This window comes from Taudactylus pleione, unplaced genomic scaffold, assembly GCF_031769625.1.
Source record: "Taudactylus pleione unplaced genomic scaffold, aTauple2 ptg000095l, whole genome shotgun sequence".
In the NCBI taxonomy this organism is placed as follows: domain Eukaryota; kingdom Metazoa; phylum Chordata; class Amphibia; order Anura; family Myobatrachidae; genus Taudactylus; species Taudactylus pleione.
In genome coordinates this window covers 1832915-1857323 of record NW_028284497.1, presented here as the reverse complement: position 1 = coordinate 1857323, position 24409 = coordinate 1832915, and the positions used below count along the sequence as shown (strand labels likewise).

General features: G+C 42.9%; 2 protein-coding genes and 1 pseudogene across 4 annotated transcripts in view; 1 reads left to right on the top strand and 2 right to left on the bottom strand.

The window, feature by feature from the left end:
• Positions 1-394: 394 nt before the first annotated feature.
• METTL17 (methyltransferase like 17) lies at positions 395-24106 on the bottom strand. Of its 3 annotated transcripts, none has more exons than XM_088469889.1 (14): positions 16103-16283; positions 14472-14625; positions 10221-10364; positions 8521-8608; positions 7856-7937; positions 6168-6241; positions 5386-5480; positions 5221-5291; positions 4879-4986; positions 4721-4789; positions 4450-4500; positions 3151-3243; positions 2856-3043; positions 395-2075 (listed from the first exon to the last, which is right to left on the bottom strand). In XM_088469889.1, exons 1-14 carry the CDS (start codon positions 16178-16180, stop codon positions 1967-1969), a joined length of 1404 nt encoding a protein of 467 aa, XP_088326015.1. In that variant the 5' UTR covers positions 16181-16283; the 3' UTR covers positions 395-1966. The 3 variants fall into 3 exon arrangements, with proteins under 3 accessions (XP_088326015.1, XP_088326016.1, XP_088326017.1); XM_088469890.1 differs by lacking the exon at positions 16103-16283 and adding an exon at positions 14739-14816; XM_088469891.1 differs by lacking the exon at positions 16103-16283 and adding an exon at positions 23801-24106 and having other exon boundaries at positions 396-2075.
• Positions 23072-23486, bottom strand: LOC148526463 (Nuclear RNase P; annotated as a pseudogene).
• PARP2 (poly(ADP-ribose) polymerase 2) overlaps positions 23960-24409 on the top strand; it is a 106697-nt gene continuing 106247 nt past the window's right edge. Inside the window, exon 1 of the mRNA XM_088469888.1 lies at positions 23960-24191. Within this exon, the coding sequence (XP_088326014.1) occupies positions 24149-24191 (43 nt within the window). The 5' untranslated portion in view covers positions 23960-24148. The remainder of the gene's footprint in view (positions 24192-24409) is intronic.

Here is a 24409-nt window from a genome sequence, read left to right as displayed (position 1 = left end):
TATGAAATGTCAACAGTCAATGTCGACATAAAAACGTTGACATGGTCATAATGTCAACATTCATCATGTAGACAGTGATGAAATGTTGCCTTGTTAGAATGTTGACATATCTTCCAGGTCAGACCTCAGATACTCCAACGTTCCAGCGAGTATTCCTCCCCTATCCGTACCCTTAACCCTCCCTTTAATACCTACCCAAATACCCCCTCCCCCAGCAGCATAATCTTAACTTCCCCCCGCAACATAAACCCCTAAACTTCCCACTTACAGCCTAACCCTGATGTCAACATTCTGGCAATGTCAACAAGTGGTTTGTAGACATTTAAACAATGTCAGCATCATGACTGTCGACTAGATCCCCTGTTGGTCAAATACATTGGTTATACTTAATCTATAGACAGCAGTTCAGCAGATTAAAATTGAGGGCCAAAGCAATTCTTAGTAAATTTACCCCAAGGGCTCTTAATATTCCTCACTGACTAGGATGATGTGTCTTCATTCAGGAGATCTGTTTTACACAGGGCTCTGCTCCCTTGCTTCAGAGAAAGTATTACCCACATGCATTTTACAGTGACTGCACAATGGAGAAAACTATCCAGCCTACTCTCTGGCCCATTACTCTGAAGTAAAAAGTTAAGGCACCCGGATAGGGTATATGAGATGATGTGCTCATCATACTTGCTCAATGTGAGACATTGCAGCTGTTGTCACTTGTTACTGTATGTTGTTGTTAATATGCGTTCCAGGCACACAGTTGAATATGGAGTGAACACAGACAACGCATACTGGGGCAGGTAGGACTTCTTATCTAGTTCTTTCGGGGTGAACCATACTGAGAATTCAGGGTATGAAGATTGAGCAACTCCTTTGTTCTGATGGAATTCATGTAAGACGTGGAGCTTGCATGCCGTATTGTGCTTAGCAATAACCCCATTGACTATCAAATTCTGGGAGTCAACATTGACATGGATCCCACCACCCAGATTTGTGGAGAACTTTAAAGGACATGCTGGACACCAAAATATATTATTATTATGTGTATATGATCATAACTGATTGAATGTTTTTTTGCTATTACCACTTATCTGCACCAATAAATTATATTTTCACTTTTTATAAATCTGGATCTCAGCGCGTTACACGCTCTGACATCTGTCAATATTAGTGTCTTGCACCACAGTCTCCTCTTACTTCACTGGCTTAAAATATTGAATTTCAACCAAGATTACAACATTGACATTTAGGGCATAGTCCTATTAGGGGTTGCTCAGGAACAGCTAAGTGGTAGTGTGCCTTTCTAGTCTTACAGGATATAATAAATTGCCCCTCTGGAGATCTATAAACTAGAAATGATCTTCAACAAAAGAGTACCCCAACAGAAGTGGGGAGGATAGTGGTCACCTCTGCTGGGCACCACCAGAGCATAGACACTGGGAGAAATGGAAGAGGCTCTGGAATTGTAAAATTGCAGTTATTCTGTGATTTTGCCAGCAATGTTATGAAAGGCAAAACCTGTCAGAGTTTACAGATTTCTTAGATTGTCTTTGTACTAATTGTCCCTTCTAATTATAGAATTATTTGAACTATAAAACACGAGGAGCACTTCATCTTTTCTTCCAGCATACTGAGCCAGATGTCAAATGTCTGTATTGTTCCTTTCAATTGGGAAGCAAAAAGATTTCCTTTTACTGAGCAAGTACAGAAACCAATGTACAGCTGCTATGCAGAAACAGATCCAAACCATAGTTCTTTATAATTTCATACAGCACTTAGTGTCTGCCTCCATTGTCACATTCTCATGTAGTATCACAAGATTCATGTGCAAGTATACGGAAATTCCCACAGTCACCACCTGCATCTATTGCGGGTTTTCAGCAACAATAATTTTACAACTTTAGAACCTTATCACATCCCATAGTTTAAACAGCTGTCTTGTTGTTCGGTCAGTTCTTTAATGTATCGGTTATCATGAAGCAGGAATCTCTTCACTATTATCAGGATCAGAGGTATTATTAGAACTTATAGCTGGCAGCCGGTCTCCCCACTCACATGTTCTTGCACAACGGTAGAGATCCCTAAGAAAATATAGACAGCATAGTAAACAAAAATCTGATAAAGCCACGTATAAAGCGCAAAACAGCAAAAAGAGTATTAAAATGAGCCAAAGAGGTGTAGATGGCACATTTTTAGATGCTTTTCATGCTGTGTGCTTGGAAATGTACATTCTGCAAAAGTACTGCAAAACTGGTGGCCTTGGGGTCTCATCCTATACTTTTAATTGGACCTGTTTTGCACCTCTATGTTGCACTTCAGTAGAGAAGCGCATTTTAAGGGACACTCTGAGCAATGTAAGAAACAGTACTGCATATAAATTACACATTCATGTAACAAAGGCAGCACAAATATGCCAATCTCCCTTGATTCATCCGAGCCTAAATGACAATAAAACTAAGTCACAGTCTAAGTGATAAACTGAATAGTTTTGATTTGAAAGTGCACGAGGATGGACTTTGATGTGATGTTCATACAGTAGTTCGGCACAGTCCACCTTTGGATTTTAGTGGTGTCTCCCTAAAGTGCAGAGTATGCATGTATTTTGAGGTGTCCTGGGAAGACCATCCAGATCCACTTGTGCAAAATCAAAGCATTTTGTGGTGTGGGTTGCCAGTGCTTTATAAATTATTTCCACTGTGCTCATCCTAATTAATAAATAAAATAGTAGTGTTTGTTTTGCCCTAGATGGGGTATTACTGAATAAGTGAAATCACACAATAATTCCAGCCAACTAGGGGTGAGAATACTGTATGTGTGGCCTTTGGATCCAAGCAGCTAGATCATAACCCTTTAAAACTTACTTCCCATGTCTCCGAGTTGTAATGACATCATGATGCAGTTTCCCATCAGAGCCACATGTATGACAGTGCACATGGCGTGGTCTGCGCAGCACTGGCCCAATTACACGTGGCCAGTGATCATCATTACCACCAACATTACCACGGGACAATATTAGGAAGGAAAACTTCTCCCAGCGCCACGATGGGTTCTGTGATAAAAAGCAAGAAGAACACATATTGTGAGATTAAAGCTAGCAAGAAATGGAAAGAAATGCTAATAATATGTTTATCAGAGTACTAACATGAATATACTCACCCAGCTCAGTGGCAGTGGTTGGTATTGCTGTATAAAGTTACAGGGCATCTGGGAACTTCCAGCAAGTTTGGGACATTCCAGCTGATGTGGGCACTGTCAGAGTAAGAAATGTTACTGGCAGATAGGTTTGTAGTGGTCATGTGGGGGTTGCAGGCTACATGAGTGTAAGCAGTGACGAAAATATAGAAAATGTGTGTAAGTCCCCTAGAAGCAATGTGCAGATAAGCCACTCCTACCTAGGAAAAGGACTTCTGGGTAATACCATTTATGTTGCAAACCTTTAAATCAATGATTCTCAACTCCAGTTTTCAAGTACCGCAAACATGTCATGTTTTCTGGATTTCTTTAATCATGCACAGGCAATCTATTTTGCCGGTTCAGTAATTATCCCACCTGCTTCCACAGACAGAAATACCCAAAACATGATCTGATGGGGTAGTCGAGCGTTAGAATTGAGAACCACTGCTTTAAATGAATACACTGCCTGCTGGGTTTTATAGCATTACAAAGGAAGAATATCCACTGGAGAGTCTCACTCTTTATTAGGATTCAACACACTGAGTAGAAAATCTCAGTCTTTGGTACTAACACATGAGGCTTTAGAGTTGATATTCTCTGTTAGCACAATTCTGTGTTTAGAATATTGATGCAAATCATTCAGTCAGAATTGACTGATTGCTTTAATTCAATTTAAAAAAAAAAATGATTGACTGAAATGGCTGCAATGTACATGATATTGCCTAGAAATAGAGCTACCAGAACTATGGAGATGAGCAAGGAGCCTAATAGTTAAGGGGCATACACACGGTCAGATTTGTCAGATGTGTTAGATGAACGATCTGAACGATTTGATGAACGATTTGACCAACGATTTGAAAAATTTGAACTACGAACGATTTTTGACTGCATTAAAGTGAATGGAATCGTCCAAATCTGACTGCAAACACATCAGATGTCAGATATCGTTATCTGACCATCGGGAACGCGCATCGTTCAGGCATGACAGATATGTCAGATTTTCCTTCAGATATGAACGATTGAACGATTTTTTAAATAGTTATCGTTTAGATCTGAAGAGCATGGTCTCAGAGCATGGTCCTAAGTCGCAGCATTAGATCTTCTGCGAGACAGTCAGGAGGTGTCTATTTACACCAGACGCTTCCTGATGCATTAGCTTATTAGTTGTTTGGTATTACACAGCCGCTTCCCTACGACTGTGCAATACCGTACAACTCTGAATCAATATTCTTAATGTGTGCACTTAAAATACACAAATAGCAGCAAAGAAATTTTTGTTACCGGAGCAAATATACAAGGCGGCCGGTGGTCCCAAATTTGCTTGTCACCTCCCTGTGTGAAAGAAAGCAATTGTTGAACTGCTAGAGAAAGTGTACCAGATATACAGATATACAGATATACAATTCCAGAGCGTTCTCAAAAGTACTCAGTTGAGTGGTTTTGGTGCTTTATTTTGTTTAGTCTCTTAACATTAAGGTGCCACAAAAAGACTGAACTGCAACAAACTATCAAATAATAAAACACATGTTAATAAGCAAAACATATGGCTTACTCTCAAGATTATATTGCGAGCCTCCATCAGAAGCTGGTGGCCTTCTCCTGTACCATTTTCCACCAGCACCTAAAAGAACATGGAGAAAGCAAAGATTATCATCATTAATAACATATGTAGAAACAGGTGGCAAGTTACAAAAGATAAAGCAAACTAACCAGGAAGCCCCCAGTTTTCCTCCATAAAGTTTGTATAATTCTTTCACGCTCAGTAAAGCTTGGAAGCTCATTTAAAGAGTATGCAGAGACTACAATGTCGTACTGCACCTGTAAAAAGCAGAAAAGCATACCGAAGTATAATATTTACAGTATATATTGTGGTAAAACACTAAATTAGAGAGGCAGGACATGAGTATGCTAAGTAACTGTGCAGAAAGCATAAGAAAGGGAACACTCCATCAAAAATCAGCTAACAGAGGCAAATCAAATGGTATGTAAGCAACAGTAAACATTGCTCTCAGACAGAATACTTGCAGGAACTTGTATATAGGAGCAACTTACTTTGGGGGAAACTGGAAGAAACTGTCTAAAATGAATGCCGGAGATATGCATATGACCCGTTTCTGTCCCACCTGCCAAAAGATAAAGATCACACAAAAACAATGTTTATGCAATAGATAATAAGCTAATAAGAGATCAGTACATAATTTAGTCATGGACACTAACCTCTTAATAACAGTTCATTTAGTGTGTTCATTGATGCAGATGCGTCTATACACATATATTCTTTCAGACTATTTCCCCATACAGCATGAGCTGCCCTGAGAAATAGAGAAAATAAGATAAATAAGAGAGAGCGAGAAAGGCAAAAGCTAAAACAACAATAAATTACTTCCCTACTACCATGTCTATCTGTCAGCTCCATCATTTATGAACAGTTCTTTATATAGCCCACACATATTTACGCAGCGCTTTGCAGAGAATATTTTAGTCATTTACATCAGTCCCTGTCCCAGCAGAGCTTAAAATCTATGGGCCTAATTCAGCAGTGCAGTGCAGATTCCTGCGTGCAGCTTTGCAATTGCTGTCCTTGCTGAATCAGGCCCTATATTCCCTAGGTTAGAAGCCAATTAACTGTGTGGGAGGCCAGTGCACCCAAAGGGAACTCATACAAACACAGGGAGAGCATAAAACACACAGATAGTGCCTTGGTCAGGAATTTAACTCATGACCTCACAGCTATGGGGCAATAATGATAACCAATATGCTAACCATGGTAAAGGATGTCTCGAAACTCTAATACCCACCAACAATCATGACATTATGTGACTGCATGGGGTCTGTTTGTATTCTATGTATATACAGACAGATCAATGGATGTTAAATTCAGTAAGCACTTTTGAGCAAAATCAAATCATGCATAAAAAGCATAGAATGCAGCCAAACAAAATAAAAAAGGTCTGGAGCTTGCCAAATTTAAGTAAAGAGTGCCTGGTGGCTGCTCTCACCATGAAACCGATCCAGTGCCAGAACCAAAATCCATCAGTGTCTGAGGCCTGAATTCAGGAACACGTTGATTAATCTGTATGATACAACACAGATAAACATCATCTTCCAATTCTTTAACTAATTAAATTCTACTGTACCTTATGCCGAATAGAAGTCCCTCTGATTACAATTCAATCACATTTCTATCTTACAATTGATGGCAATGAGGAAAGAGACTATATTGTTGTTTTGGACAATACCCAAATCATGTGTCAATCACCTTTTTATTATTATTAATAATAATAATTTTAGTCATTTTAATTTACTGCTGTATACAAGGAAATATATTATTTTTAAATAAAAAACAAATATGAAATTGGAACATTTAAATAAAAATAAAAACTAGTATATTAGTAGGTTTTACAGTTTAGGGGAAAAAGGAAGAACATGGGAACCTGTGTCAGATTTGGTCCACCCACCCTTAGCATACACCGAGGGGAAAGATACAGCATGTTACTTCTTCCTCTTAAATAGTAAATATCGGGCACTTCCAATTTTTCACTGTCCTGAATATTTTGGGCTTGTCAGATAGCTCACACTAATCATCTATTTCATGTCTAATACTGGAGTCTTAGTGGAAAGTACAAGCAAACCTCAGTATGTAACTCTGTATATGGCTGCATTTCTACTAGTATGCCCATTGCATCAAATCTACTATTACACACTGTGAATAGAACTATGTCAATCGCTAAATGAGGCTCACATTAGAACACATAGAGAAGTAACTATCCAAGCGACAGAAAACACTTTTAAATCATAGAAATGAGATTGATAGAGATAGTTAAAATACTTACAGAAGCCTGTAATAAGACAGTCATAATAGGCCTATTGCAAACTTATAGAGATCTGACACTCTTAGGCTGGGTACACACATGGTAAGTGCATATACACTTGCCATTCATTCAGGCGATATATCTGCCAGCAGAGTCACTGAAAATGACAGCCCACTAGGGATGTCATATTCAACGAGCTCTGCTGCAGACAAATCAGGCTGCCGATGGGTTGGCCATATAGACAGCCAGAATAAATTATACAGTATATATGCTAGATGAGATAGGTATGGGATACCGGCGCTCGGGATCCCGGCAGCCGGCATCCCGACAGGGTTAGGATCCCGGCAGTCGGCATCCCGACAGGGTTAGGATTCCGACACCTGTCAGTAGGTATCCAAACCCTCCCCCTCTCCCTAACCTAACCCTCCCAGCCGGTGCCTGAACTTAACCTCCCCCCCCAGTGCCTGAAACTAACCTCTCTCTTCCTGCACCCTAAACCTAACCCAAGTGCCCAACCCTAACCTTCCCCCTAGTGCCTAAACCTAGCCCTCCCCCCAAACACACGCTACTTACTTTTGGGATTTCAGCACCGGGATTCCGTTATCAGTATTATAAGCAGGCAACGCCTGTGTCAGGATACTGAACGCAACCCCTGCTAGATATACTGTATCATCTTCGGCTTCTGCTGCAGGGCGGATCAGATAAGTCTGTGAACAGTGTCGTTCACAGACATATCGGGTGTACAAACCCACCAAAGCACTACAGATAAATCGCCTGTTCAATGGAATGGGCGATATATCTGTCAGTGTGTACCCAGTCTAAGATTGGATTTCTCTGTTAAATGTATCTGAACTGTAGCTTTTATGTTTCCTCACCTCTTGAAGGACTCTAGATACAGCAGCAAATCCTCCATCAAAACGTGCGGCCAAATACACCAAGCCAAACTGATTTGTGTAGCTGCATTAAACACATATTAACAATGCATGAATTAGGAATAACATACACAATTTATAGTTACTGTACAGGTAGATATTCTTATCTCTTCAAATACTATTTAACCTTTCCACAACAGGCCACACTCTTATACTAGAGCCACAAATCCAAGGTTTCACTGTGCTTAGCCCACTTAAGGGGAACACTTCTGTTTACAAGAAACATTGCATGCTCCAAAAAGGTGCCATATGTAAATGTGAAGCCCCCATACAAAACACTGATAAATGTTCTGATGGGTAGATATAAAATGCAATAGTATTACCTTTTCAAGTCTTTGGGCTACATTTACTAAGCTGCAGGTTTTCAAAGCAGCCAAGTTTTGGCGTTTTTGTATCTGCGTCATTTAAATGTAATTATTGATTGATATTTTAAATCCAATGGTCAAAACAGACCCCTTAGCAAAGTTAGCCATTTGTCTCTTCACAAATGAACAGTTTTGTTTTTGCATCAGATTTACATCAAATAAACTATGAAATAAGCTATGGTTCAGTTTGGAAGCTAATCTTAAAGAAGAGTTTGCTTTGCTGTACAGTTCAGAGCTCCTTACTTCAAAGGCTGCCAGTGATAGGTATCTTTGCGCAAAGTATTCAGTATTCGATTTTTTAACTTTTCTTCCTGTTGGTGAATGTTCAGCTCTGTCAAAGAGAAATAAGGGTTATAATAAGTAATCTGCAAGAGAAACTCACTTTTCTATTTTAGAGTTCATGCTTGTAAGTGTGATTGCACAGGACTGTGTCTATTCTACACATTTGACAAACAGTCCTTAGTACCAGAGTTCCTACTTCATTCACGAATGGCAGAATGCACTCCTTCTACTGTATACATTAAAGCAGTCTCTACAGTAATCATTTTGCCATCACCATACTCTTTAATGTACCTTGGGTCATTGGCAAATGGATGCAGACTCTAAAAATACCACCTTTTTAGTTTCAAATAAAGTCATTTTTTTTAATACCAACTTGAAAGACTAGGAAAATATTTGTTTACCTACTTTTCCTATTACTCCACCAAAGTAATAAACAAGTGCATTTGTTCCACGTCTGTTGTGCGTAGTGGGCCTTTAAAAAAAAAATCTACAAATATGAATTGTTGGGGAAATATAAGTATTATTATTTATTTATTTACTACCAGTTATTTATATAGCGCACACATATTCCGCAGCGCTTTACAGAGAATAGTTGGCCATTCACATCGGTCCCTGCCCCAGTGGAGCTTACAATCTATATTCGCTACCACATGCTCACACACGTATAAGGCCAGAATGTATTAAAGCTTGTTCCTGAATGTGGAAAGGACTTTGGATAAGATTTAAAACAAACAAAAAAACTACAGAATATATTTGTGACCGGGTCTCTCTTTCTTCACAACCAACATGTACTGCGGGATATATATTTCATTAATATTGATATTAGTACCATATACATTTATGAGGTACCAAGATATTTTAAAAAGCCCCCACTACTTCATTTGCCCGTGATGTGGGAAAGATATGAGGCTGATTCAGCGATGCATGCAAATTGACCACAGATGCGGCCGTAATGACGGTTTGGAAATAAACGCGGATCTTCGCCAGAGTTGGCCGCACCTACGGATGTGCCCACATACATCTATCCTCTGTGCGTCACAAGTCACCTTACACATAATACGTGAGCGCTGTGTGACCCAGTAGCGCTGAGCGTCTTTTCATGCGACTTTTTCCCCTAAGATACGTCTTCTTTGCAAAGCGATGCAAATATGATATGCGCCATGTTTATATTCTGTGTGTGACTGCGGCTATAACTGCATGCGAAATGCTACTTTACAGTGTCAGCGGCGGGCACGGAGGCTAGATCTATGTGGACACATCTGTATGCAGCCATCCCCCTCTCTAGTCACCATTGTGACAGTAGCAGTCATCACTATCAGCTGTACCAGACCCATACCTGGTGCAAGAGATTCTTCTCCACGTCCGCTTTTCTCTGAATAGCCAGTAATTCTGTCAGGATGCTGATGGCAAACTTATCCTACAAGTGAGCAGCCTGTTGCCACCGAATTACACCCATTTCGCCACAAGTGGGGATGCAGCTCAATTGCATGTGGCTCTGAATAGGCGCCAGATCCACAGGAATGTGCATGTTCTCCTCAGACGTACGAACATTGGGAAAGATTTCAGGTGTGACCCCTTGTGTGTGCCAACAATGTTCATTTCATGTTGCTCTTAAGCAAGTCCTGTTTTATGTCTACGATAAATGAGTGAGAAACAATTACCTGAAAACTGCAAGGTAGCTCTAAGCTTAGTTTCTAGCTCTGCGGCTCTTCCTCTCAACTCGCTATCCTCAACTGGTCGCTTCCGACTCCATAAGTAGTTATTTAGGGAGGCAACACTCTCTTCCAGCTGTCTGACAGTGCTCACTGATACAAAATAAAAACAATTGTCAGGCAGAATCCCCACCAAATAACATTTCAGTTACACCTTATAGGACAGCTTGCCCAGCCAGCTAATTACTATAACCTTTATTTATACAGCACCAAATTACACAGTGCTTTACAGAAAACGTTTTTCAAATCTTTCACATCAGTCCCAGCAAGTAAAGTTTACAGTGTAAATTCTCTACCACGCAAACACTCAGATCAATTTCATCCAAGGTGGATTAGCAGATGAATATACTTTTTGGGCAGTGGGAGGAAACACGTGTACTAGAGAACAGTCTTCACATTGTTGCTGCCCTAGTAGGAATTGAGGAGCTAATTCAGACCCCCTCGCTAGATGCGTTCGCACGCACCCTGCGTATGCAAATCCAGCGCACGCCCAGCAAGGCAGGTGATCGCACGGCAAGGCATAAGCACGCCCACTATGTCTTGTCTTAAGACGCCCACTTGCGCACGTCATCTCCAGGAGGTGCAACCATCGGTACATCAGGTACCATTGGAAGCGAACGCAGCACTTGAGGTTGACTATACCCATCCGCAATCACTACGAGCACTTCAGTGTAAAATTTAACCAGGTGACGTGTACTATGACGCTGCCTGTTAATTATGCACGCCTCTGAAACGGCGATAAGACGCTCAGGCACGCCTGCGTTCGCAACTCCACTCTAGTGGCCTGTCCCTGGTACCACCCACAAATGGCTTCTCCTGTCACTCACTCTGCTGGGCTGTCAATGCACAGAGAGCGAACGCTTCCAGATTTCTTGCACTGGTTCGCGTACAGGCACTGCAATGCATACGCATGCGCACAATGCGAAATTCGGCCAGCTACGAGCGAATGTATCCTAGCGAGCGAGTCTGAATCAGGTCCTGAGTCCATAGCCCCAGTACTTTGAATCAGCAATGCTAACCACTGTACCACCATGTTATCTAGCAAATAAAGAAGACAGTTACAGAGAATATGCTGTAAATGTGATTCAAGATGGAATTTCCATGATACAAAAATATAAAAACCATAAATAGCTTTTGATACCACTCGAAGGTGTATCAAACTCAACATTCCCACTATTTACCTGCATATAAAAGGCAGTGTGAACACTACAAATGCAGGTAAGCACTATTAACATGTTTCATAGGAACTCTCTAAACCACACAATCAGCAGTTCTCCTGCTCTGTCCTGTGCAAACAATGGACCTCATTCAGAGTCGGTCGCAAGCGCTGAGCGCTCGCAACCGACTCAATGTTTTGGTCCTGCGCAACCGCTGCGGCCGCACTGCGCGTGCGCAAGCTCCGGAGCTCCCTACAAAAGGGCCGGCTTACGATGTTGATCGACAGCTCGGCCCGTTTTGTAGGCGGGGCGGTTACACAAACGGAGGCGTTCCTGACGGAATGCTTGCCGTTTTGTGGGCGGCCGCACTGACATCAGCAGTGATGTCAGTGGGGAGTTTCCTGCTCGATCAGAGCAGGAAGCTCCCTGGGGCTTGCGGCTGCCGAGACCCAACCTCAGGGTCTCGTCGCAAGCCCCATTGGTCGCGATGGTCTTGACCATCGCGACCATCACCCTGGTCGGTCGCTAAGCTGTGGGTGGTAACCCACAGCTTAGCTAGCGACCAGGAGGCCGCACTTAAAAAAAAAAAGAAGCGGCCGCCCTCATTCAGAAAGAGCGCTCTCTTCTTGCGACCGCCTCTGAATGAGGGCCAATGTCCTTTCTGGCACAAGTTCTCCATATTGAGTAGTCAGTACCACTTATTTGAAATAGTGTGTTGAAGATTCGTAGTATGGCATTAATACAAACAAGCTTTTTATCCTTGCAAAGTGCCAGCATTTAGCCTATTCTGTGCTGGGGATTTTTAGCACTCTGCTAAATATCCCCAGCACAGAACAAGCTATACGCTGGCACTCTGCAAGGATAAAAAGTGTATTTATTCTGATTCCAGCAATAGGACTGTCAGAATAAAAAATATAGGTATACACTGTCTAAAGAAGCATGCAGCAGTCCAGTGAAACGCGTAACAAAGTTCATGCAGTTTATCACATGCTGTACCAGACAATCAAGATATGTTTGTATTAATGCCATACTATGACTCTTCAATAAACTTTTTATTTCTAAAAAGTGTTACCGACTACTGAATTGGGGGAACCTGCGCCCTATAGGACCATTGTTTGCATTTGGGTTTGGATTCTGTTGGGAGAAAATAGGGATGGCCCATTTGCAAAAGCTTGATTTAATAATAAATAATTGTAATTGTACATGTGCCTCATGGTATTTCTGGACAACCCATAACTGAATGAAAAATGTGTATCCCTATTCAGACACAAAAGAGATGTTGGGCCAAATGTAATAGGGTGAGAGTTTAGAAAATATGAGAGTTTAGCAGTAAAACTCTTAACACTAAGGGGCCTATGTATCAAAGCTTGATCAGAGATAAAATTGTGACCAATCAGCTTCTAACTTACATTTTATGGGCTGTGTTTGAAAAATGACAGTTAGGAGATGATTGGTTAGTACTTTTTCGCTCACTATTTTATCTCTCATCAAGCTTTGATAAATAGGCCCCTAATACATTGATGAAGTTATATTTTCAATACAGGAAACACCTGGATGAGAGTTTTGAGGGCAAATGTATCAAAGTTTGAAGTGAGATAAAATTGTGAGATATATATATCACCAACCAATCAGCTTCTAACTTACATTTTGCTGGCTGGTGTTTAAGAAATGAATGTTTTGGAGCTGATTGGTTGGTGATATATATTTCACAATTTTATCTCAGATCAAGCTTTGATACATATGCCCCTAAGGGGCCTATTCATTAAACATAAAAATTCTCTGGAGATAATTAGCTTTAGAACTCTCATGGAGTTCTAGCTAATTATAAGTGGAATTCATCATTCCACCTCTCCATAAGTATCTATTCCGAAAAGCTGTCATTTTTGCGATGACAGCTTTTCGAGAAATAGATACTTTTCCCTGCCTACACTAACTTATCGCATCTGGAAACAGTACTGCGCATGCGCTGTTACATCTGTAAAACCAGCGCATGCGCAGCACTGCCTACGGTTGCGTTAAGTTTCGTATCCCCCCACACCCCCTCCCCCCTCCGCTCACCTCCCCCCCCCCCCCCGACTTACCTGTCCACGCAGCAGCCTCCGGCTCTGTCCTGCTGGTCTGTCATGTGGTTTCCCAGCAGACCACATGACAGATTAGAAAAAAAAAAAAAAATTTTTTCTTTTTCTAAACTTTCTTGTGCTCTGCTGGGGAGCACACATGTCCGACCAGCCTCTGGAGCCTGAGGACGGAGCAGAGCGCCGGAGGGACTCGTCGGGGGACCTGCACACGCCGATACAGGTAAGTTTCACCTGCTATTCGCCACCTCACAGTGGCGAATAGTAACTGCATCAAATTCCGAAAATTGATAATTTTCGGAATTTGATGAATACCATAATTTCTACATCCCCATACTAATGTATGGGGAGTGTGGAAATTAACGCAGGGGAACTTAGCAAGGAGATATCTGTGATATCTCCTGTGCTAAGTGGCTACATGAATACCAAAATAACGTTATTTAAGGAAAATGTCCTTAAAAACGTTATTTTAGTGTTGATGAATAGGCCCCTAAATCTTGAGAGTTTTTTGAGTTTGAAAAACATGCAAGTTTGCATGTTCTGTGACTTTATTACATTACCTGAGTTAAAAATGTGAGAGTTTTCTCTCACATTTTCTAAAATCTCACCCTATTACATTTGGGGGGCTATGTATCAAAGCTTGGAGCTAAAATTGTGAGAGATAAAGTACTAACCAATCAGCTTCCAATTTACATTTTGCAGGCTGTGTTTAAAAAATGATAGTTATGAGCTGATTGGTTGCTAATTTATTTGTTATAATTTTATCTCTCCCAGCTTTGATACATAGGCCCCTTGGTCTGTTATATTTATTGGGAAGATTACTTAATTGTCTGCAGTGTTTTCATTCAGCCAATTTCAATACCCAAACTTGCTACATTAGTTGGAAAAGCAGCAAGTAGTGATATTATGCATTAGCGATGTGTACAATTCTGTTATGAAGATATTAATAAGATGTCTTTAGCACTTACTTTTCAGTAAAACCTGAGCTGCATCTTGGGCCTGCTGGGGCAAGCGAGCCTTTTTCATTTGTATGATACCTGGGTGGTTACGGTGAGGGACCCTAGACAAGAAATCCTTGGAGTTGTCAAGTTGAGGCACTGAAGACGCTGCTGAACATAATGCCTGTATGAAAATAAATGAATTAAACATGGAGTTGGAAGTAGCCCGTTATACGGCAGCAGATACCCAGTTTAAGCAAACTGCACATGCGCAGAAGACAATTTACTAATTTTTACCTCATGGGGGAGTAACAATATTTCTGTGCTGTTCTGAGTCATTTGTACAGCAAAGCAAAGGGAAGCCTGTTTCTGACGGATCTATTACACCCAGCATAGGCCAGGTGCAAGTGCCAATACAAATGACGCAGCTGTGGTCAGAAAAACTGTGAACAGGTGCGGCTTCCTGCTTCATACCCTAAGGATACTCGAATTAGCATAAGGTAGTAAATCTGGCTCCCATGTTTCCCACAAATACAGCCACTTTGTATCCGACTCAGAATCAGACCCTTAGTATTTTAGCAGTATTTCAGAAGAACTTCCATGGGAGCTGTTGACTATGGGAATATTAGGGGTAAATTTACTAAAGTGAGAGTTTTTAAAAGTGGAGACATTGCCCATTGCAACCAAACAGATTCTACTTAAGATTTAACTAGCAGACTCTAGAATATAATAGCTAGAATCTGATTGGTTTATGTGGGCAACATCTCTAAAAACTCTCACTTTAGTAAATTTACCCTTAAAAGGTGCACATCCACTAGCAGAAGAGATAACGACAGTACGATTACGACACTGTAATCGTACTGATGTTCCCCATCCCCTGCAGTGCCTACACTGAACGATCAGTCGTTCAGTGTAGGCACCCTCCATCATCCCTGAACACGATCAATCTGTCTTTATCGGCAGACTGACCGGCATGTTCAACCGATGATTGATGTTGGAAATGGCCAGCGGGATTGCGCATCGCTGGTTGTTTCCAACATTAGGCGATTACACGATTACGATGTCATAATCGTGCAATCGCTCATTAATATCTACTAATGGATACGCGGCTTTGATAATTCCTGTAACACAACACGAATCACGAAACACTTATGCAACTCTACCTTTTTTTTAAAGAGACGTCCACCTGACACTGTTTGATAAATATAAGTAGTGGCAAATGTTACATAATTAACAATGTCGAAAAAAATTATACAAGCCCATAAAGTTCAACCTTTTAGATATTTTGATACACAGACTGCTTGAACTGTGTGATAAGGATGTGATTTCACAGAGGCATTCCATGATCATAATAAAGTATGAGACTGCAGGTCTAGCACCTTTATACAGGTCATGGAACTCCGAGGTGACTTCTAATATCCTTATAATCTAAATAGAATGCTTGACTGTAAGTGAAGTATTAGTAGCAGGGAGAGAGACCAGTTATATTGTGACTTTATGGGTCACTGGTAAGACCTCTCCTGGAGTTCTAGAATCTAGAGGTTACACAACTTCCTGAGGGTATGCAGCTATTTCCAAAAAGACATAACGGGCTTGATCCAATTAGTAGCAAATTCCTTGCACCCACGAGTAAGTGCGGGTGTATGCCGCAGTTATTGTACCTCCAGACTTGCACTATCTGTACGTAGTCCCATAGGCTGAGAACAAAAATGTGAGACTCCCAGGTGAGATCGGGCCATGAGGGGGGCGAACTGCCTTGCTGTTGCTTCTATGCCATTCCAACAGCAATTCGTCCCCTTCGCACCTAATTGGATTGACCCCTATAATATAAAAATTCATTGAAGGTCTACTAAAACGGTGCATGCATTATTTCAACAGCTGAGCATGTAGAGTTTAGAGGAGAGAAGATTATACCATAGAAAAACTTAAATAGATCAAAAGTAATTGAAGGGACAGAGATGGAAAGGTGACATGAGGATGAATTGTTTGCACAGAAATGACAATACACCAACTGAATTGTTCCTCAGTTGTTTTGGTGGGGCCTCATGCAGTACAATTCAAGAATGAATGGGATGAACACATGGGTATTGTTAAGACTTAAAATATTATAAACTAACAAACTGTTAAACAATAGCCACAAGAGAATAGGTTCAATACTTTTAACCAAAGGAATATGGACTCCATATTATACACTAACTATCAGAAAGTGGGTGGTTGTATAATAAAGGATTCACCATAGAATGGGGTCTGTTTTGTACTCAAGCCCCAAGAAAATTGTATCAAACATCAGCCATCATTAATGTGATCTCCACTGTGCAGCAGGCACAAGGAAATGTCTGTATTTTAAAATTGCCACTAGGAAGAAAGTGAGCACAATAGCAATTAGGAATGGGATCTGAATTAGGAACAATCCACTAGGTAGGCAGTCTACATTGTTCCCCAGCAACAATGGGTCTGTATCAGAGCTGACCCTACCATTACGCTGGGTACATGGCTGAGAGGAGAAGGTCTGGGAGATAGACAAGGTGGGTGCAGGGGTGATTGTAATAATAACACTATCCTCTGTCTAATAATTCTGCTTTATATCAGGGTAACATTCCCCAGTGCCTGCTGTCTGTTTTACCTCTCTTCATAGTGCCCCATATCCCTTCATAGCGCCCTTCAACTTTCTTCATAGGCTGCAGGAAAGGGATCGTAAGATCCCTCTCCTGCGAAAATGCCTCCATTTATGCCATCTGAGGATGATGTTAACCATTTAACTAGTGGGGCCAAACTGCGGTACATAGGGGTCAGATCGTAGTTCCCATTGATAATAATGAGGACTGCGATCTGCACCAATAGTTAGCTTTTTGCAGGAGATTTCTGTGAAGTCTCCTGCTGTAGGTTGTTAGTACATAGCGGTGATACATAAAATCATGCAGAAACTGTCGTTTCTGCATAATTTTATGAAAAGCCACCTTGATAAATAGGGCCCATAGTGCTTTAACTTTATCTGTGTATAATATTGTTCAATCCACTAAAGGACGCCAAAATCTATATTCGCTTACCAAGCTGGGCCTGGCCTGTATTAAGCACTAACCATCAAAATGGAGTATGTCAGTCATGAGATGTAATGTACATCTACATGAAACTATGTTCATATGCCATTTAATTGTTTAATTAAACTATACATGCACACTTTTCCTCTATAAAGAATGAACAAGAACAAGCTGAACTTAAGTTGTGCTATGTGGGGGCGATTCAATTGTTTATCCGACAGCTATTTTTTTAAGGCACCCGACGGACCAATTCAATTGTTGCTCCGTCTGAGCGAGATAGCGAACAGAACCGATATTTCTGATCACACCCTCAGGGGGGTGCGAGCAGAAATGTGCAAGAAACCATACTTACCAACATTCTGGCAGCCCCCTACGGGAGGGGTCTGCCTGGTTGGTGCAGCAGGGATGGTGGGGGTGGTTGAATTAGGCGGAGCGGGGGTGTGCTGACACGATTGCGGCCCTGCTCCCCACTTTATAATACCGATATTATTGGCATTATAAAGCAGGGGGCGGGGCTACGATGACGCGATTCAGTGCGTCATAGCACCCCTGGACCGACAACTTTCGCGGCGGGCGAGCAGAGGGTGGCCGCCATTCCGGGGGACTTGCCTACACTTGTGGGGTGCCAGGAGCGCCACACGATTTTCCGGAGGCTCCCGGCAGTCTTGGGAGAGTAGGCAAGTATGCAAGAAACCCCTAACCAAGACTTTAGACGGGTTTAGCCAGTTTACACGGCTTAACCCGGTCTAATTGGGCGATAATGAGCACGCAGATTTGAACTGCAAAACTGGGCGCTCATTATCGCCACCCACGCAACAATTGAATGTCATGAACATTTTAAATTTGCTAGTACCATGAAATAGATCATTTACTAGCTATCCATAATCTGCGTTTCAGTTTCAGAACCAGACTTGCATGCTTTCCAATGTGACCTCAATCAGCTGGTACACATATCTTCTCTGCTATATCCTTCTCCTGTGCTTATATTTACTAATATGTAAACTATTTCTCTACTTTTTATATATGTACCCCAACTTTGTACTTTTTCACCCCATTTTCAAAGTCAATTTTTGGGGTGTTCCTCACTTTTTTTTGTTTAGGGATTTTTTGATGCAGTTATCCTTTGGGGGGCTGTCCCAAGGGTGCTAAGTGGTTTCCAGACGTTTGCACCCCAATTCTTCATTTTTTTTCCGCCTGCTTTCATAGGTGAATCTTTTGCGCCTATTACATTGCATGACTTTCCGTGTACGCGAAAAGTCTTTGGAATTGAATACGGAGATAAGTTTCCGCCTGGCGAAATGACGTCATCTGTGATACTTTTTTGCAGAAAACGTCTTTTCGCGTCTAATTGAATACCGTCAATGTAATCAGAAGCTACTCCTCTTGGACACACCAGACCTGAAGACACAATGTAGACAATACAGACACCAAGAGGAGAGCTGATAGTAATTATCTGGGCTTCCTGGAGGGGCCTGATAGGTACCAGGGTCCCCTGCTCCCCCCTCTTAGACCTGTCAGCGGGAGCAGTGCACAGCCCACACTGATATGTGCTTTTGCTGCAGTGAGGACAGGGAGGTTGCTGCTGAGTGCAGCAGCAGTCTTCTCTGCCTGCACATGATGGGAGTGGGGAAATCATTTGCACTGATCACACCACCCCATCCCCTGGATCTGTCCCTGGCTGAAGGGCACATGGTGCCATAATTACTTTTTCTAATTCCTTTTTTCCATAGGGGGTGTGGCCATGCCAACTACAGTACCCGGGACTGGTCACTCTCTCTACGGTCCTGTGTACTTATAGTGTAATAATTTTTGGAATTATTTAACTATTTTAAATAGACTCACAGGCTATAATTACTGTAAAATGTGATTCTACCAAGTATTACCTTCCTGGGCTGGGTAAATATTGATGCAATAGCTTATTTTCATTTTTTTTTAGTTCCTGTTTAACAAAAGGTTAGATTCATTTATTTTTTACCAGACCAGCTGAGTACTTTGTGTTGATTAGTAAAAATACATTTCAATTAAATCCATCATAGTTCCATGTTGTAACACAGCAAAATGTGAATACCTCTTAAGTCATTCCATGGTAACTTACATTACAATGTGACATAGCAAACAATTAACAATTCCTGTATACAGTTTTTTAAAGTATGACTGGTCTTATTTTTTTAGTAAATAGTATGAATTTCACATAAATATTTTTTTCTGTTAATAGCTATGCAAATAATTTGCTATGTCACTTTGTAACGTGAGTTACCATGGAATGACCCTTTTGTTTTTCCAAAGTGGAGCTGGATCACACATGGTCACATGGATCCTGAGTGGCTAGTGAAGCAGTATCGGCTCGAGGAAGGTTTAATGATAAATGCAACAATAAGTTTTCTTAGAGAAATAATGAGAACCCTATACTTGCTTTGTGAGGTCTTTGCCTATAGCAGCCATCTTTCCCATAAAGCTTACCAGTACTCAGATGTCCCTGGGTGTTCAACTCCAGATTATAGGGGTTAATTGGCTCAGGATATTTATTAGTGAGTTACTTAACGGACAGACCACTGAAAAGCAGTCCACGTGGTGTTGACTAGACACGTTAGATCACAGATGCCGACATTCTGGCTGCCCCTTCGGCATGATTGGTAGGCGTGGTCGGTGTCTGTGGGCGGAGCGGGGGTGTGGCCACACAATCGCATCATTTTGCCCCGCTACACAATCCCGATATTTCCGGCATTGTGCAGCAGGGGGCGGGGCTAAAATGACGCAATCCGCAGTGAATCGAGTCACCACCCCCCCCCGCTGCGGGGGATTCTCATACAATTGCAGGGGGGCAGGTGGGGTCAACGGCTGCCAGGAGGCTTGCCTGCCTTCCCAGAGGGCCGGGAGCTGCACCTGATTTTCGGGAGGCTCCCGGCCAAATCGGGAGGGTAGGCAAGTATGCGCTAGATGCTGTATACTGCTGAACTCATGATAGCACGTAGAATAGTGCAAGTTAGTGAACAGGCTAGCTAACTAGGTTAAATGTAAGAATAGTAATCACTCAGTCATAGGTCAGGACTGGCAGCAGACAAGCAGTCAAAATGCAATCCAGTCATGGCAGACAGAATGCAAAGGAGATCCAAAAGCTAGCGGAGGTCACGATAGGAGAAAACAGCATAATCCAAGAACAATCTGAATCAGTAAACGGTAATAAACAGGCACTCAGATATACAACTGGGTAGCAAGGAACTACAACGATATTTAGCCTATGCTGGGGGGCAATAAGTGGCACCCCAGCTGTTGTAAAACTACACATCCCAGCATGCCCTGCCACAGTTTTGCTATTTGGCCATGCTAAAACTGTTGCAAGGACTGATGGGATTTGTAGTTCAACAACAGCTTATTGCCCACCGCTAAATCTTTATGTTACAGTACTGCTGAGGTGCTCCCCACATACAGGTTAGTATTTTACCATATTTACCTTTCTATTTCATGATTTAATCAGTCACACTAAATATATCATTATTTATTTTATACTAGCTCGGATACCCGGCATTGAAGACTGCACCCTGAAGTACACCTGCAGCTTTCATTTTTTTTACATTGTTCTCGCCTATATCCTGGATGCAAATTGGGAGTAAATGACAGTGCAGGCAGGTGTATTTCATACCGTGTGGAATGAGGTATATCAGGAGCAGACTGACTTACAGAATAGAGATTAGTATAGCTTCTAAAACCACTTGAGCTTCATAAATCACTGCAGAACATGTTAGCAGCTGCGATAACTGTAATATGGTAATGCAGCAGGAGGCGTTACGCCTCCTGTATGCACTACTGATCTAAGCTGCATCCAAAGACGCAGCATCAGATCATCTGCAATCCCTTCGGCCGGCTGAGTGGCCATGGCAGAATCAGCCGGCCATGCAAGCCGTCCCCCGCAGATGTGGGGGGTCACGCAAGCCGTCCCCCGCAGATGTGTAAAAGAGGTCAGGAAATCTTCATCAGACGACGGAGATCTTGGCCTCACGCAAGCCGTCCCCCGCAGATGTGTAAAAAAGGTCAGGAAATCTTCATCAGACGACGGAGATCTTGGCCTCTCCACCCCACCAACGGTGGCGACGGGAAACTGAGACCATAGCCAGACCCTCCCCGCCCAGAAACGGGAGCAAGCAATCACTGACAGTCTGCTGCCGGGTTGTGTGCGGTATTGTCAACCCGCACTGCACATGCGCAGTATGGGTCAGGTGCATGCGCACAGGACCGGCTACAGAGGTCTGAGCACCCTGTGCCTGCCCGATACATAGTGCCCTGTAATCACGCGCAGAACCAAAATTGGGGGCATGGACTCATTTCCATAGGCCACGCCCCCTGGGTGACATTATTTGGAGGCGTGCGACGCCTCCAAATAAAGTCAGGCTGGGGGTAAAGCCCAGCCCTCCGTCACTGGCTGGGCTTCCCCCAGCCGTCTGTCGTCAGTGAATGGATGCCGCGCGAATGCGTGCGGCATCCATTCACACTCCGGGGGTCCGGCTCCAACCTCCAGATTTGACCACCCCCGGGCCACTTCGACCCACGGGTGGAACAGCAGTGGCACCTCTGTGCAAACGCACTGGTCGAACACCCCTAGAGCTGGCCCTGCATGAGCAGATTCCCAATATTCTGGAATCTGCGTAATCCCTGTCACTGCATCCACAACTGAATCACCCCCTGAAATCACTCTGCAAAACAACTTGAAGACCATGTCTAGCAGGGCTGTCATCAGGGGGAGGAATACTGGGACATACCGTTCCTGAACAGAAGGGGGCATGCCCGCAGTGGCACTGTGTGGCTGCGTTCATTCTCCCCTGCTGTTTTTAATCTCCATATGCTAAGCTTTGCCAAGATCAAAGATTGTGGATTGACTATGCTGTCTGCCACAGTCTGAATGTTTAGAGTGCTGAGCTGCTCATGAGCCTGCCAGGCACTCTGCTAAGACCCACGGGGCAGCTGCTGTAAGATGAGACAGTGAGTGAAATGCTAATAATACACAGTTTAACGTCAAAGTTTACAATGCCAAACACAGAGGGCTGACTAACTCCGTATTTCATGTATGCGGATATTGGCAAAGTAATATAACTCCTCCCCGTCTGACACAACTGTGTCACACCTGTTTGTCTGCCCCTCCCTTTTAGAATGTAAGCTCTTACGAGCAGGGCCCTCTACCCTCTTGTGCTTCATCTACTTCTTACTTCCCACTAGGGCACCAAACACTTGGTTGCTTATGCTCTGCTGCTTATGTGGGTGTTATGTTAGCTAATGTAGCAATGTATATTATCCATCTCCTTGTCCTGCATTGTATTGTACTGTACTGTAAGTCACTGGTCAACTTTTTGTTTATGTACTTTGTAAGGCGCTGCGGAACACTTGTGGCACCATATAAATAAATAATAATAATAAGTGAATGTGGGGACAGCTTGTACCATCTTGTTAGTAAGTATATTTTATTTGAACAACGTAGAGAACAATAAATAAGTATAGAGACATTCGGCTGACTTTTATTTCATGTTCTATGCAACTAGTATGACTTATAATGTAATAATATTATATAATTACTCTGTAATAATATAACAGATGATAAAAATGAGCGGCGGGAGAGTAGTCTGACTTGGGTTATGGGGCGCGCACACATCCCGTGCTGCTGCCTCACCTCAGCCATTGGACTAACCGATGCCAGCCGTGAGCCGCTTCCAAGAGCCGGGGAGGTGTCGGCATCAGCTGGGCGGGGATGCAGATGGAGAGGAGGAGGGCCTCTAATCTGTAAGCCGCCCACTCCCATCACACCCCTGCCCGGCTTCTCCTGCTAAGACACTTCCACGTAACGGCCCGTCCACTCCAACGTGGGGTTGCTGGGGGCTCACTCACCCGATGTGACAGGTGACGCCCTGTGAAGGCGGCGAGGGGCTCTTGTCTCAGACCTTCCCGGAGGCACGGAGGAAGTGACCTCACACGCATGTGACGCACTCAGTGTGTAACCTCAGCATTGAGCTTCCCTTCCGCTCGTACTCACACTACGCATGGCCAGTATATATGTCACGACAGCAACACAACTTTCTTACTTACAGAGACTTTTTGTTTTTAATAGCTTGTTACAGAGCATGTACAGAAAAGGTGTATGTGCTGCACCGGGAGTGACCAGAGAATGAGCGTGCAATAAAGTAAGGTATTAAAAGTAAAAGCGATCCCAGAACCACCTGCGAACGTTTTATGCAAATAACAGGGGCGGAGCATGTGTAAAACGTGCTCATGTTGGCTATATTGAAACGAGTAGATTAAAGCAGGGCAGGCGTCCCAACAAACACACGTAAAACTCACCCGAAACTGATGGCATGGGAGCCGTAACGACAACATCGCACGTCCGTTCAATGTCAGCGCTTTGCCACAGAGTGTGCCAATCAGAGCGATATCTTCAGGAAGCAGCCAACCGGCAAGCACGTCTACTGTGCCCGTCAACAGATTCCAGCCAATCAGATTTACACCGCTACGTTGCCAATCTCTGCTGTAGCGCAGGCTCGGTGTCACGTGGTATGGATTCTGGTACAGCCAATGTAGAATGTGGCCGGCGCCAGATTAACAGCTAGCTCAGCCAATCAGAGAGAGAACTCTGTAGTAGGTGCTGGTGTCCTGGAAAGCTAAGAAGTAGGGAGCTGCAGTTTACTGAAGATGTCGGGACGCAGAGGCGCAGGGCGGGAACATAGGCCCAGGGGTGAGAACTGCAGCGTGCATGACAGCGAATGTGCTCTTCCCTTCCCATATGCTGCGCAGTAATAACATGTCTCTATGCTGCTATGAAGCTGCCCAATCTGTGTAATAGTCCTGTGTGTCACTGTGCTGCCGCTAGAACTGGAGGACGTACAGTCACTACTTCCAGCATTAATAGATCATTGTCAGGAACACCTAAAATCAGTACCCCCTTATGTGCCT

Coding starts and splice junctions, on each gene's coding strand:
- METTL17 (XM_088469889.1), bottom strand. CDS start 16,180: ATGGCCCGATCTCACCTGGGAGTCTCACATTTTTGTTCTCAGCCTATG. Junction 10,365..14,471: donor AGCTCAGGTTTTACTGAAAA/GTAAGTGCTAAA, acceptor ATTTTGTATCAG/TGAGCACTGTCAGACAGCTG. Junction 3,044..3,150: donor AACCACTGCCACTGAGCTGG/GTGAGTATATTC, acceptor TTTTTATCACAG/AACCCATCGTGGCGCTGGGA.